This window comes from Sceloporus undulatus, chromosome 4, assembly GCF_019175285.1.
Source record: "Sceloporus undulatus isolate JIND9_A2432 ecotype Alabama chromosome 4, SceUnd_v1.1, whole genome shotgun sequence".
Lineage (NCBI taxonomy): Eukaryota > Metazoa > Chordata > Lepidosauria > Squamata > Phrynosomatidae > Sceloporus > Sceloporus undulatus.
In genome coordinates, this window is record NC_056525.1 from 222,187,129 (window position 1) to 222,202,170 (window position 15,042).

A 15,042-nucleotide genomic window follows, 5' to 3' on the forward strand; every position below is an offset into this window, starting at 1 on the left:
GTACATATCAGAAGTCACCAGCAGGGTATCCCCCCCCCCCCCCCCCGCTGTTTGCTTATTCTACAACTTACGTAAATTATGTGAGATGACAGCACCACCCAGTGGCAGAAAAATACAGCCAAAGGGCCACACATCAACCATGTAACTCACAGATTTAATGAACAGATCTCTTCCACTATGCTTTTGTGGAAACATTTAACCTGTTTTTCAATGAAAAATACACTAGACTGACTTAAATCAAGTAAGGAAGGTAAGGCACCAATACCTCTTTTGGTTCATAAGGTATTCCCTATAAGCTCTGCATTGAACAACACTGCTTTCTCAAAGCAGCCTGCAATAGAACAATGGCTTTTCCTCTCAAGGGAGAACAAATGCCAAGTTTAATGTTCAGACACTATGTTCTTAGAGACATGAATGACTTACAGAACACTTATAGCTGCTGTAGCACACATCAAAGGTTAAGGTGAATTTTACTAGATTTAAAATTAGCCAGAAAAAACAAAACAAAATCCTGCTGTCCTCTTTGTAAGCCACAGAACCTCAACAGTCAGAGGATAATGTGATTTTTGGTTATTGACTACGTTAAAACTATTATCCAGGAATATAGTAGCTCCAGTGATATAAATGTTAGAATGCCCTCTTGATTCTAGGTCAGACCTGCACAACTTGGCAGAAGGTAGGGGCCAAAATTAAAATAGGCTAAACATTTTCGGTCTGCAGATAGGTTTTTAATTAAATACTAATTAATTAATAATATTAATTCCATTTCCCTCCTCCTCTGTCTGGCCCTCTCCACAGGAAAATGCTGAATTGTGGAAGAGCCTTGACTGCCCTCCTCCTCTACCCGGACTTCTCTTCGGGAGAAGAGCAGCATGAACCTTCGTAGACTAAATTCTACTTCCTCAGATGCATTTGACCAAATGTATCTGAGGAAATACACTTAAGTCTACAAAAGCTTATGTTGCCATTTCTTCTTTTATTTTCTTTCAGCTAGTCTCAAAGGTGCTACAAGATTTCAGCTGGTTAGGGCCAAAACATTTAGAGGACTGGAGCTGCATTCTAAAAGCTATCTTTTCATGCACCCAGGAAGATCAGATGGCTGCATTTCACTCACTACTTGGATGTACTGCCTGTTTTGCAGGACTAATGGACAGAAAACTGCTAATTCTTGCTGTCACCAAGCAACAAAACCACCAATTCACATGGCTTGATGCACCACAAATGGATACCACAGCTGTTTCTAGATCCTAAAGTTCCTAGCTCCCAGCAACTGTTTGCTCCTAAAAACCAACAAGTCTACTTTAGACCAGCCCCTGTAAACTATATGACAGCTGAAGCATGTTGATTTGCAACAAAACTTGAGCAAACCATTCAGTTCATTGTTACTGATGACTGCCAATATATATGGGTTGGCTTCCCATCTACTCTGTCCCCTTTTGTTGTGTCTGTCACCTTGAAAAAATAATTTACAAGTTAAGCGGTAAATCTAGTTGTACTACTAAACACAAGTATGTATGGGCTTCAAGAGTAAAGTTTATACAAGTGTGATGTTATTTACATTTTAGAAAACCCCTCAAGTCCAATTAGCTTAAAGTCAAATAAATAATATTCACCTCTAGAAAATGCTACCAAATGATTCATAAAGAGATGAATCCAGCTGTTCAATTCATTTAGTGCTTACAGGCACCCTATTAACAGGTGGCTCAATGTAGGTTAATCTCATCTGAAATGGAATGTATAATTTATGGCATTTTAAATCCATACTTTATTCTGACAACCACACTAGAAAGAAAGAATACAAAATGGTCAGTGTTTAAGGATTTTTATTAAAGCAATTTTATAATCCAAATTATGGTTCTTTGCTCAGCTATCAATCCTTACTGTTAACTACAACAGTAGTGATATTCTGAGCTTTTCCACAGTAAATTACAAAATTAAAGAAAGGAATGCTTTAAATTTTTTGTAATGTGCTGAAAATTCTTCCCCCCGGGTTTTATAAAACATTAATTTGTTTTTTTTAAACTTTTTGCTATTTTTTTTGTATTTTAAATCAATAGGTAATCTAGGACTGTTTTGCTAGTCCTGGCATTGGTTGTGTACATAAGCTTCAAAGTTTCCTTTCCTTTTTTTATTTATTTTATATTTTGCAATGTTTTTCTCAATATTTAGTAGTTTTTCCATGTTTAGATTTTTTTCTTCGGTGAAGCGAAATTATAGTAAGTAGTCCTGGATCTTCTGTAAACAAGAGAATTCATGTATTAATATGGAAACATAACACCTTTTGAAATACAAATTGTGCCATACAGGCAGCCCATGTATTACACAAGGGATATTATATATTCTGGGACCAGTAACATAATACAATATTTTTTGCATAAAGTTGAAATTTTCTAGGTCAATTTTATGATATATTTCTGCTGGTAATTGCAGTCATACTGGAGGACCTAAAAATGCCTAAAGTAGTACTCTCTTTCGGAATCAATGTCTGGTAGAAGTATGCTGGATGACCTAGAAAATGCCTAGAGAGAACTTATTTCTTCTGACATGTGAAAATGAACCTGTGTTACATGAACCTGTGTAATACATGGGCTGGAAGCACAAAACATACAATATAACACTTCTACTGTCCCAAAACTGTTAAGATGCTGGGTGCTATTCTCTATTAGAAAGAACAGAACAACCTATATAAAAATCATGTATTACAGTTTGTGCTCACTGAATCAAACTTTCCTCAACAAAAATTTGAACACTGAAATCAAGCCCTTTGGCTATTTTTGGAGTACAACAGGTCAGTTCCCCAACCACAGCTATTAACATTCTAAATTGAATGGGTCAAAGTCTCTCCAGGCAATATACAGTACAGCAAAAGCACTGGAGATAGAAAATATGGTTGGGTGGGTTTCTCATAGGTAAACTAGGAATGAGGCAGAACTGCCGATACACAATATAAATTTGGCTATAACCTAGCCTCACAGTTTAGGATGAAAACATACCAGAACTGATGGGATCACTACTCATGATGTTCTGCTGGATGTGTGAGCAAACTTTGTAGGTGCTGCACCACAGGAAGGCAGGCCAGTTATCAAGATCTAACCTGTGGCTAGTAAGACTACACCATCCTTATTCCACAGTGCCTTGCTACATTTAAACTCAGTTCTCAATACATACGTAAATTAGACGCTTGGAACGCCTGCTGGATTGTTAACTGCTTTCTGGGCAGCTTCTTTAGCTTGATGGGCTTGCAGTACGGCTACAGCTTCATCAACCTAATCAAGATTTTTAAAAAATCAAGTTTTATTTCCATGTCTATACTGGTAAGCTAATTCAATAGCTAAGCTGCTGCTGGAATAAAGAAACCACTTACCTTCGAACGAAGAGATTCAGGAGACTCAAGCATATGGAGGAGTTCGGAGTTATCTATCTCTAACAGCATACCAGTGATTTTACCCGCCAGAGTGGGGTGCATGGCTTGAATAAGAGGGAACAGGCGTTCTCCTAAAAAAGAGTAAACAGATTTGCAAAGTACTTTTTTCAACTATCCTGGATGGATCTGACATGTAGTTATCATTTACTTATTAAAAATATTTCTTCCTTGAGAACAGCAGGGATTGATTTACAAAGATCTTGTGCAAATGGCAGCAGAAAATCTACTTGCTGGCTTTACAGAATCATAGAGTAGGGAGAGACCACTAGGGCCATCCAGGGCAATGGTTGTGGTTTTTGCACAACCATTTGTGGAATAAACACTACCATTTATTTTCCTTCTACTCTTGATTCTTTAGTGCAATCCTGTTATAGTCTGAACCAATTAAGAGATCATGATGAATTAGGGGCTGCTCCACCTTATTTCTCACCATGTGACTGCCACTATCCATTAAATTCTGACTTACCCAGCATCTGCTTTTGTTCCTGTGGTGGAGCGGAGGCCAGCATGGAAGCAGTCAAAGGTTCTTGACCTTGCACATGGACAGCAGGCTAGAATTTTAAACATTAAGAATACATTAAATATTTTTTCCCCTGACAGAACATGCATTGTAGGTGAAGCTATACCTATATTACTGGCCTTCAGCAAAATTGACTTTCACAATAGCAGCAGTTAGTTCACTGCTATGCAAACCAAGTTATTGGCAAATTAATTGACTTCATGTCATCATTTATATTCTTTGAGATCTAAAGAAACATTGAAATGGTCTTAGTTTGAACTTTTTTATAAATCTAAACTTTTAGTCAGGTCTCATGCAAAGTCAGTACTATTGATTTCAGTAGATTTGGACATGCCTAATTGCATTGGCTCAGATTATTATCACAACTTAGAGGATACTGCAGCAACGAGCAACTTTGGTGGTCAGTTTCAAATGCCAATTTCAGCCACACAGATACTGTCATGTGTTGCACCCATCCTAGCCATGGAAATGTGGCAGCACAAGGTCATCACCCCCCCCCCCACCCTATCTCTAGTTCACACTAAGGAGAGTGTGTATTCCTCAGTACATCCCATTTGAACCACATTTAAACAACAACAACCAAAACATTTCATGAGATAGTGGTTCTGTTTTCCCCATCAATTTTTTATTTATTTTCAAAAATGAAGGGTAAAAATCTTTTGTCTGCCTTGTTTCTACTGACGTCTCCTTTCTTCAGTCTCTCAAGGTATCAGGAAGACAAAATGACTCCAACATCACAATTTTTTCCACTCAGCTTTTTCTAACACATCTTTGTGCTCTTTTGGTTCACCTAACCAAATCTGACACACCAAGGGGCTGTACAGACTGGCACTTTGAGCTGGCCTGGGGTCAGAGTTGGAGTGTAGCGTCTCCACGACACGTGCCCCAGCCCCGCCCCAAAGCACTGCGTGCTGCACAGCATCACAGTGCTACATCCATACGACACAGCGCCAAAGGAGCACAGAGCCGCAGCTATCGAGCCCTTTCAAGGATACAAAAAAGAGCCGCTTTTTGCAGCTCCTTTTCATGCCCTGGAAAGGCCAGATCGGGACTGCGGCATGTGGTTGCTGCAGCCCCAATCTGGCTGAAAAAGAGGTGGCTGTCCAGCCCGTAATACAATTTTAAAAGATCTTGTACTAATCACTATACTTACCTGCTGCATGGCAACCTGAGGCTGGGTGTTGAGATGTTGCTGAGGATTGCGAACACCTGCAGCGTACTTGTATTGTGGAACAGTGCGTACAGCTGGAGTGGCTGCAGCAGCAGCAGCAGCTGGACGTGGACCCATGGTTTGAGTTGATGTGTTAGCTGGGGAAAAATGATATCAGGTTCATTGGAGAACTAAGTTGAACTTTATTCTAATGGACCTCTTTACCATCTAAGGTTGAGACAATCTTTTAAACATGTATTTTATTCAAATTTTCAACAAGAACTGAACTGCATGTGTTAATTAGTATAATCCAACACAGTTAAAGTAACTGAACTCCAGTACTCACCAACACGTTGTGTTGACATTACTCGTGGAACCTGTGATGATGCTGGCCTCATGGTACTGAATGGGGGTCTGGGAGCTGCAGGGCGGATGGCACCTGGCATGTTCTGGAAAGCTATGTTTAAGAACATTGCAGATAAATATTTTGCCATTAGCAATATTATGCTTTACCTAGTTAAGTCCAAGCTACCCCTTCAGAAAATGCAAGCTTACGATGTGGTCTGGCACCCTGAGCAGTCCAGCGAGGACTTGGTCTAAGCTGAGCAAGTTGGCTAGTAGGATAATACGCAGCACGGTTTTGTGTCTGTGAAAAAAAAACCCACAACAGTATGTGAATTAATTCCATCTATCTGCTTCAATATTTCACTGTAGTAGAAAAATGGTTTACAAAATTAACATTTATTCAATTTATACTCAAATATTTATTTTAGGTAAAGCTATTCTGAGCTCTCTGAAGAGCCCAACTATTCCAACACAAAAAACGTTGTTAGCAATCCATTGCAGCCACACAGATTTCTACACATTAATTGTAACAGGGAATACCACTTGAGACATACCTGTGGAATAGCGGCCATGAAGTAACCAGAAGGTGGTGCAGGCTGGTAAGGATTGATGACTGGATTGGGCACTGCTCTTACACTTGCCATTCTCTGCATGTACTGGTTCGTGAGGTGGGCTTGGCGCTCTTCTTTACGCTGGGCTAAGGCTACATATAGTGGTTTGGTGGCCACAATTCTACCATTCATTTCTGTAACTGCTTTTGTTGCTTCTTCTGGCGAAGAAAAGCAGACAAACCCAAAACCTTTACTGCGACCACCTTCCATCATGACCTGCCAAAATAAAGAATGGAATAAAAAAATGCAATGCAGAAAATGAAACGGCATCTTATGAACACAAGAAGAGCCATGCTGCATCATATCAAAAGCCTATTTAGTGAAATATTCCGATCATAAGTGACTTCCAGAATGCCAGCAGGACGAGTGGAGATGAATCCAAATTCGCAAGCAACTGATATTATCTGACACTGAAGATTCTAACAACCATTTTAACTAATCATTAGAAAGTGATTAGATAACTGTAACCTCAATTAATTTAGCTAATTCTCTTTTGAAGTCATCAAAATTGGTGGCCATTATTACTTCCTGCAGCTGTAAGTTCTACAGTTATTAGTTTACATGTAGGTATTTTGTTCCACTATACATCGTTTTACATTTAACTTATACTGAGTCCTATTTGTCATTTTACTGCCCATACTCCCAGTTTGGAGAGACCCTTTTGGAGCTCCGCAATCCATATCTGTTCCTACACCCTAAATAACTAACACAGTCAGGAAACCTGGCCATCTTGCTATACATTTCTAACTACGGATACTTTAATGGACAAGTTAAAAAGCACTGGTCTGAATACAGATCCAGGAACAACACCAATGCTGACATACCTCCATTGCAAGAACTGCCCATTTATTCCTATGCTGTGCTTCACAATAGGAATTCTTTTATCCAGTTAATACTAATTTTGCTCAGGACTGTTTTGTTTATTACAAAGATCTGGAAGTCCAAGGTTTTCCTAACGTTTTCTTAGGCAACTAATGGTCTTGAGATACTGACCAGGGCTAACCCTCTTAGTTTCCATGAACATATGAGATCCAGTACAATTGCTTTAATATATAAAGTCATTACACATTTGTCAGTTTCATTGTGCACAAAGCCTGCATCCTTTGCTAATGAACTACCCTACTGCCACATGGAGTAATTTAGACTTTTAAACTAAACTATTTTCTCCTAGAAGGCAGTCTGAGTGGGAAGGGTTGTATTTTTAATACAATGGTAATAGACAATACATCAGATATTATGCTTAAGTTTTAGGACTGTACTGTAAGAAGTTGTTTGCAAATACAGTTTTGTATGGCTGTACTTAATTCAAGTTAACTACAAGAATAACCAGACAACTATTATAAGACTGAATTCTTTGCCCAAATTGTCATAAAAATGTAAGCTGTTTAAAAAGATGTTACCTTTGCACTAGTAATTGTGCCAAATGGTGAGAATTCTTTGCGTAGGCGTTCATCATCAATTCCATCATCTAGATTTTTCACATAAAGGTTTACACCCTGGAAAAGTAAATAGTATCAAGTATATGACAGAACAGAACATACATAACACAATGAAATCTTATTTGTTCAATTGAAGTTCTTTCTACCTGGTATCTGGTGATCCTGTCCTGCTTCATTTGTTCAAATTTGCGCTTCAGCTCTGTTTGTCTTTCTACTTTTTTCTGAGCTCTGCCAACATATATTTGTTTGCCATTCAGTTCTTTTCCGTTCATCTCATCGACAGCCTTCATTAATTAAAAAAAAAAGTACTTTAAAATATGTGTGTAATTGATTCCATACAGTATTTGGTCTTGCAAGAAAGTAGAAAAAGCGAAAATAATTAAAAAAAGAGAACCCCAAAAAACATACTGAACATATAGCAAATTGAGACGTGCTTCTATCCTTCAAGAGAGGGGACTACATGAAACATAAGCATTCAAATGAGAAGAAGATATGCAAAGTGGAAACAGTTATATTTTTTGGTTCTCTCTCAGATGTACATTAGATCTGCATTAACAAACCAAAACAACATAAAGGAAAATTCACTGATATAAAAGCACATCTGATAAAAAGACCAGAAACCACAATGTTAATGAGACCACTTACAATGTCCACAAAGTTTAAAGAAAGTTGTACAGACACTTACTTTCTGAGCATCCTCATGTCTTTCAAAACTGACAAAGCCAAAGCCTTTGGATTTCCCACTTTCATCAGTCATAACTTTCACACTCAAGGCAGGTCCTAAAAGAAAGATTCATTACATTTATTCTCTAGTTCCTTGACTTTCTAACAATGTAGTCTGGAGAACTGTAATTCAGGGAACATGTTGTGAGTAATTCACTGAGGTAACATCTCACAAAACTGAAATGATGCCCCATTTAGGAAAATGATTTTCCACACTGAGTTAAAAATTACCGTATTTTCCGGCGTATAAGGCGAGGGGGGGTATAAGACGACCCCCCCAAGTTGCCCACTGGCAGTGTCCCTGGCCTCCTATGAAGGGGTCTTGTGCCGGCTGGAGGTGGCCTCTCTAGAGGCCTGAGAGTGGATCCATGGCGGCTGGGCTCTCACTGCCATTTTTCTCCCAAAAGGCAGCGGGGAAGCGGCTCCAGAGCTGGCCGGGCCGACGAAAAGAGCCGGCCCCTTACTCCTCGGCGCCGCTGTCAGGGATCCTCCACTCCTCCAGCAGCTTCCGCAGAGGACCTCTGAAGCCGCTGGAGGATCGGAGGATCCCCGGCAGCGGTGCCGAGGAGTATGGGGCCGGCTCTTTTTGTCAGCTTGGCCAGCTCTGAAGCCGCTTCCCCACCGCCTTTTGGGAGAAAAATGGCAGTGAGAGCCCAGCTGCCGCGGATCATCTCTCAGGCCTTTAGAGAGGCCCCCTCCAGCTGGTGCGAGTGCCAGCTGGCTGGGAGAGGACCCAGCAAGGACCCCAGAGACAGGGAGGTGGCTATGCCATTCGCCTGTCTCTAGGGTAAAAATCCGGCGCATAAGGCAGACTTATACGCCAGAAAATACGGTAATATTTGGATGATTTAGATGTCAACATCAGAGTCTGGTTTGTCTTGTCAAACTCATTTTGAAAGAATGCCCTGACTTCTCAGGCACATTACAACATTAATCTAAACAAAACATTATAATCATGGAAGTAACAGGCCATAATTTATAATAATTACTATGACACCAATGAACTGCTGTAAGCATTATACTGGAGTTAGGTGTATACATCTAAGATAATACTCTTATGTTAAATTACTTGGCTATTTCATGGTAGCAGGCAAAAATATCCCTCCCTCCCCTCCTTTATTTCATTTAATGGTAGCACCTTAACTATGCTGGTATCTTAACCGTTTGACTGTGGATAAGCAACTGGAAAAAGGCTGAGGGATCATATACCCACTACAACCATTATCTTTATTCTTCACTGGAACATATATTCCTCTTGGTGGCTTTATCTGAGATTACTGTAAGTGTTAAACTGGTTATTTTAATACAGTTGAGGATAGCCAAGATTTGAAATCAACTAGGTTTAAAATTAAGTGAAAGCTCCAGGTAGTCTTAATGGACTGTAGAGTCAATGTTATCACATAGCGTTATAATCAAGTTGCAAGATACAGTATTCCTACTCTACAAGATAGGAACCTGTTTAGCCATTGAACACATGCAGATTAACACAGCAGACTTTAAGATCAGGTCCTACTATGTCCAGATAAGAGGACAATGACTCCCCTTAAAAAGATAATGGACTCTACACAAGGCATCCTTGGTATAGGGAAGTCACTATGTTCATATCGACTCTTAAGTCATTTTTCTATACATGGAAAGGAAATGACATTACCAAACTTGCCAAAGAGTTCCTTAAGTCTCTCATCATCCATATCTTCTCCAAAATTCTTGATGTAAACATTGGTAAACTCCTTCGCACGAGCTCCAAGCTCTGCTTCACGCTCTTTACGAGATTTAAACCTTCCAACAAATCTAGTTTTAAAAAGTAAAGGTGAAAACTTCTTAGATTTCTTGATAAGATTCAAGGTTTTTCTTTTTACAAGGAAGTAGTTTATGTAGTAAAAATCTAAGGGTTCTCACCCATGTCTCATGTTGATTCCCTGGATACAGGTTTCTGCCATAGGGAACCCTAATTAGGGAAACCCCAATTAGGGAAACAGAATATTAAACTGCCTTTAGCTTTCTCTGTCTTGGAAGACAAGACTGTTCAGAAAAGGGCATCCATATCCCACCATGGTGTTTCCTCACCCAGGGAAACATGACAGCATGAACAGCTACTTTCAACTGTGACATAACTGTCTCTCTCACAATTCCTGTGCAATGTAAGCAATTACACTCCCACATACCTTGGACAGGCCCTACAAGTGTTAGCTCCTATAGTCCCAGGCCACTGACCATGCTGGCTGGGGATGATGGAAATAGCAGTAGAAAATATCTGAAAAGTACCAGGTTGAGAAACCTATTCTAAATGAATGTTGGGAGCAGAGCCTTTAATATACTGAACTTGGTAAAGCAAGCATTTAAAACATCAGATTATGTCTACTGATGGTTTTCACTAGAAGCAAGCACAGGGGAACCAAATGTCCCTCCCTCTTTACAAGCCCTCCACACAATATTCTCTATGGCACTGGATGATCCCCCAATACTCAGGGACAGCTTTTGGGGCCCAAAAATGACTAGAGTGGATAAAAAAGGATCAGCAATAATCATGTGCCCTGCCTTGTATAAAGTGGACACCCTTTTATGGAAGCATAGACCACTATTCAATTTGAGTTCTGAATTTTAAAATCATGGAAACATTTGTGTACTCACACTTTGCGATCATTAAGCAGCATTCCATTCATTTTTTCAATAGCTCTTTCAGCTGCTTCTTGTGTTTCAAAGTGTACAAACCCATAGCCTTTGGATCCATTTTCATCACATACAACCTAATGAAAACATCACAATGTTTGTGAAACAATTGGAATGCAATTATATTAACTTGAATGATGAATTAGTGTTCTGTTTCCATTTCTCTCAACTTACCTTGCAAGAGAGGATGTTTCCAAAAGCAGAAAATGTATCATACAAAGCTTTATTGTCAATCGATTTATCCAAGTTTTTGATAAAGATGTTTCCAACACCACTCTTACGTAGAGACGGATCACGCTGGGACCACATGATACGCACTGGCTTGCCTTTAATGACATCAAAGTTCATGGTATCTAAAGCTCTCTCAGCTGCAAAAATAAACCAATTAGTGTTATTAAAGTAATGCTCACATGCCTGTGATGTAGCCTATAAAATTCAAGTCCAATCTCTACTTTCTGAATTCCACAAAATTGTATACTACACACAGTACCTACAGATTCTTTATCCACAGATTCATGTATCCACAGCTTGACTATATTAAGCAAACCTTGATTTTGTCATTTTATATAAGGGATACTGTTTTACTATGCCACTGTATTAAACGGGACTTGAGCAGCTACAGATTTTGGTGTACACGGGGGTTCCTGGAACCAAATCCTTAATGGATGCCAAGACGTTCACAAGAACAAATTGGAACCAGGGCAAGCACTTAAATAAAAAAAAGACAACTAAATGTGCCCGACGGGTAGACTGTTCTAATTAAATTCCATAAATCCAGTTGTTCAATTTGTCTTGTGAAACATCACTTTGAAAAGAACTAACTTCTGTCCTTCACATTTTAAGACACAACTATGTAGCTTCTGACGCCTAGAGGATGTTAGCCAGAAATATGAGAAAATCGAAGTTTGATAATAATTTCAGGCATCAAATTACAGTCCATTCACTGACTTTGTAATTGCTCTGCATATACATAACAAAGTTAAAGATGTTACAGTGCTAAGTTTATTGACTTGATAGCAGATAGCAATATAAAAAAACCCCCAAGTAAAAACCAGTTGATGAAACAGAAAAGTTTTCTGTCTCAAGAAGGTGATCCTCTTATCAAAGTACAAAAATAATAATTTTTTGGTTAACAAAGTCAAGCACCCAAACTCTTCAAGATAAATACTTGATGGCTCCTATTTCCTTTGTTGTTGCTGTGTGCCTCCAAGTCATTTGTGACTTATGGTGACCCTAAGGCAAGTCTATCATAGGGTTTTCTTGGCAAGTTTCTTCAGAGATGGTTTGCCATTACTATTCTGAGGCTGTGAGAGTATGTGTTGCCCAAGGTCACCCAGTGGTTTTTATGCTCACAACACCTTGCATCCAAACCAGTGGTGGGCCAAATGTGGTCCACAGGGGTCCCTGCATCTCTTGGAAATTACTTCTGCTCATTTCTAGTTCTGGGACGTAAGACCACACTGGGCCAAAAACAGGCCTGGGAGAGAACAGAAAACAGCACAATTACATACCACAAACCACATGTTGAGGCCACTGAAGCCCCAGAATATTACCCAAAATCTCCCCCTGCTAAAATGTCAGGCAATTCCCCCAATGGTCAAAAACCACACTGCAAGATAAAGGGATACCTTGTTCATATCCAGTTTTGCTTTGGAACAGCAATGTGGACTGCTGAGTATTCACCTTGTGCAGGGGTGAATAATGGCACCCCTGCACAGCTGCAGACCCTGCTCTGGTGTAATACTCCCTCTGATACCAAATGGCATTGCCCTTTCCCCATATTTTTTAATCGATCTATGAATAGATATGGCAGGAGATTACTTTGAGTCAATGGCAACACATCAGATGCAATGTCTCCTCTCAGCTCAGTAGGTAACATGACAATGTGAGGACCATACTGTCAAAAGAGCCTGTTAGCTATAGATAGAAGAAATTCTCATATCACGCTTTCTCCCTAGACTCATTTAGCGGACTCAGTTTGTCACGTGAAACAACCTGAACAGTTCTCCACCACTATTGCCTCCTGCCCCACAGTTGCCAGTGGGAGCTTTGGGCAGTCTTATAAGCTGCCTGTACTAAGAACAGAACTACCTGCAGATACTAACGCTATAACCTTGTTTCAACATGAATATGTCATGAAAGTCCACAGGTATGTACAGTGTGCCCACGCCATATGTGGACTTGATGTCACACATACAGTGAGCCTCCATTAAATTAATGGCATGCAGGAATGCGCCATCATTGAAAACAATGGGGCTTGAAGTCCCACGTTTTCCCCCCTTTTACACGGGATTGGTAGGTATGGGTCCAGAACAGATTTCCTGTATAAATTGAGGATCCACTGTATCTACAGCCTTCAAAATCATCTGCTAGTATTAGATCTTTAAACATGTTGATAACTGGGCTGATCTTGCACTCAAGGTGCCTAAACTGACTGTTCTTCCATGCCAAGCAAACAGCCAAATCGCATACTGATGTGCTCAAAGGACAGTATCCTGTGAACCAAATGTCTCAGGGCAAACATCTCAAGCCCTGGATGCAGCTAGCCAAGTGGTGTTAGGCATCTATGTAGAGTGGAAAAGCTTGAGAAAATTTTACTTATTAAAGTGGTTGGTCTGTCTGCTAAAAAAAAAATCTTGTTCTTTTTTAAAACTAGACAGAGTACTGCAAAACAAATGACAGTGACCAGCCCCAGCCAGCAACTGGGAAAGACACTCAGGTTCTGCAAGTTGGCTGTTCCTCTAGCTTCAAGGTGAACAGAAAACCAAAAAAATATTTTTAAGCCATGTAGCATGCCTTCTAGACCTAACTAGAACCAGTCATGGCTGAACCTCAGTATGTATTGTTTTTTTAACAATGCAGCACTGAAACCACAGCTCTGGTAGAATGTGCAGCAGTACCTGCTAACTTAACATAGATAGCACTGCTCCCTTTCTGCACCTACAAAATCTGACCTGGAGAGGATCGGGTGGGCTTAGAGTTCAGGGAAGCATGTTGCATGGATAACTGTGTCTTGTGATCCCATCTTGTAATATTGGTTTAAATATTGGTGCTCTAACATCTTTCATTCAAGAATTTAAAATATTAACAAGTAGAGAATGCATTGTTTTGTTCTTGATGGTACTAACTTCTGAATATGACAGAATAAACTGACAATGCTGAAGATCTCTTCCTTCCAAATAAGGTAATGTTTTTCTTAGACAAGTTTTCCATGAGTTCCAGAATACCAGTTATTACAAACATGCCCTTCAAATAATTTGAGTGCTAAATACTTTTCAGCATCTGTATAGAATACTGTACAGTGACAGTCACAAAACACGCTGCACCAGCTCTGCATAATTTCTTAGCTAAACTAGTAAAAAGGCTCTTCTCAATTTTAAAGCAAGCTGACTTCCTTCACTTTTAAAACCCTTGTAATATAGTAAGAAAAAACTGGACTAGCCATTCAGCCTGGTAATTAGCCTTTCAAAGATTGTGGTTAACCTATTAATTATTCCTCAAACTCTTCTTATCTGGAATGTGTCAAAGTTCAAGTTGAATTGGCAGCTGAAGAAAGATCATATTCATCTATGAAAAAGTTGAATCTTGTAGAAAGCAAGCATCTGAATTCTTACAGAAAAAATCTACAAAACTAAGCCCACTTCTGGACACAGTTTGGAGGTATGCACTTGGATTAATTTACTTTTGTTACATCAACAGATCTAGCATAAAACTGCACAAACTGTTCCATTTTCCTCCCTTAAAAATCAATGTGAAAAGTTCAAGGGGGAAGTAAGCCTTTCAGATGTTAACTACAACTTGATTCAAGAAATTGCTCTTGCCTTGTTTGTTCCTCATTGACCAATTTATGGGAGCAGTATGGCTGTAGAAACTTACAAATGTGTGACATTTAATAAAAAGAATATAAACTGGTTAAATTGATTATTACCCAAACAAACTTGCCTTTTATTAATTCTGGTATGGTTGTTGTTGTGCGCCTTCATGTTCCAGGCAACTTATGGTGACCCTAAGGAAGCAGCATGGTGTAGTGCTTTGGGTGTAGGATTACAACTCTTGAAACCAGGTTCAAAGCCCCACTTGACCATGGAAAGCCACTGGGTGACCATGGGCAACTCACAGTCAGCTTCAGAAGATGGCAAAAGCAATCCCCTCTGAACAAA

At 39.5% G+C, this 15,042-nt stretch overlaps 1 protein-coding gene across 2 annotated transcripts; it reads right to left on the minus strand.

Annotated features, from left to right (window-relative positions):
- Window positions 1-1,806: 1,806 nt before the first annotated feature.
- On the minus strand, window positions 1,807-11,263 carry PABPC1 (poly(A) binding protein cytoplasmic 1). 2 transcript variants are annotated; one of them, XM_042463317.1, is made up of 14 exons: window positions 11,057-11,263; window positions 10,844-10,959; window positions 9,873-10,003; window positions 8,175-8,269; window positions 7,636-7,773; window positions 7,451-7,546; window positions 5,994-6,266; window positions 5,650-5,740; window positions 5,441-5,551; window positions 5,098-5,252; window positions 3,891-3,975; window positions 3,365-3,495; window positions 3,169-3,266; window positions 1,807-2,235 (listed from the first exon to the last, which is right to left on the minus strand). In XM_042463317.1, the coding sequence occupies exons 1-13, from the start codon at window positions 11,228-11,230 to the stop codon at window positions 3,174-3,176; spliced, it is 1,689 nt and encodes a 562-aa protein (XP_042319251.1). In that variant the 5' UTR covers window positions 11,231-11,263; the 3' UTR covers window positions 1,807-2,235; window positions 3,169-3,173. The 2 variants fall into 2 exon arrangements, with proteins under 2 accessions (XP_042319251.1, XP_042319249.1); XM_042463315.1 differs by having other exon boundaries at window positions 1,807-2,232; window positions 9,864-10,003.
- Between the last annotated feature and the right edge of the window lie 3,779 nt (window positions 11,264-15,042).

Bases quoted from the DNA above. Each gene is read 5' to 3' on its own strand.
- PABPC1 (XM_042463315.1), bottom strand. From the start codon at position 11,230: ATGAACTTTGATGTCATTAAAGGCAAGCCAGTGCGTATCATGTGGTCC. The intron at 7,547-7,635 runs GTAGAAAGAACT...TTACTTTTCCAG, and splicing joins ACAGGATCACCAGATACCAG to GGTGTAAACCTTTATGTGAA. The intron at 3,267-3,364 runs GTAAGTGGTTTC...AATCTTGATTAG, and splicing joins CTGAATCTCTTCGTTCGAAG to GTTGATGAAGCTGTAGCCGT.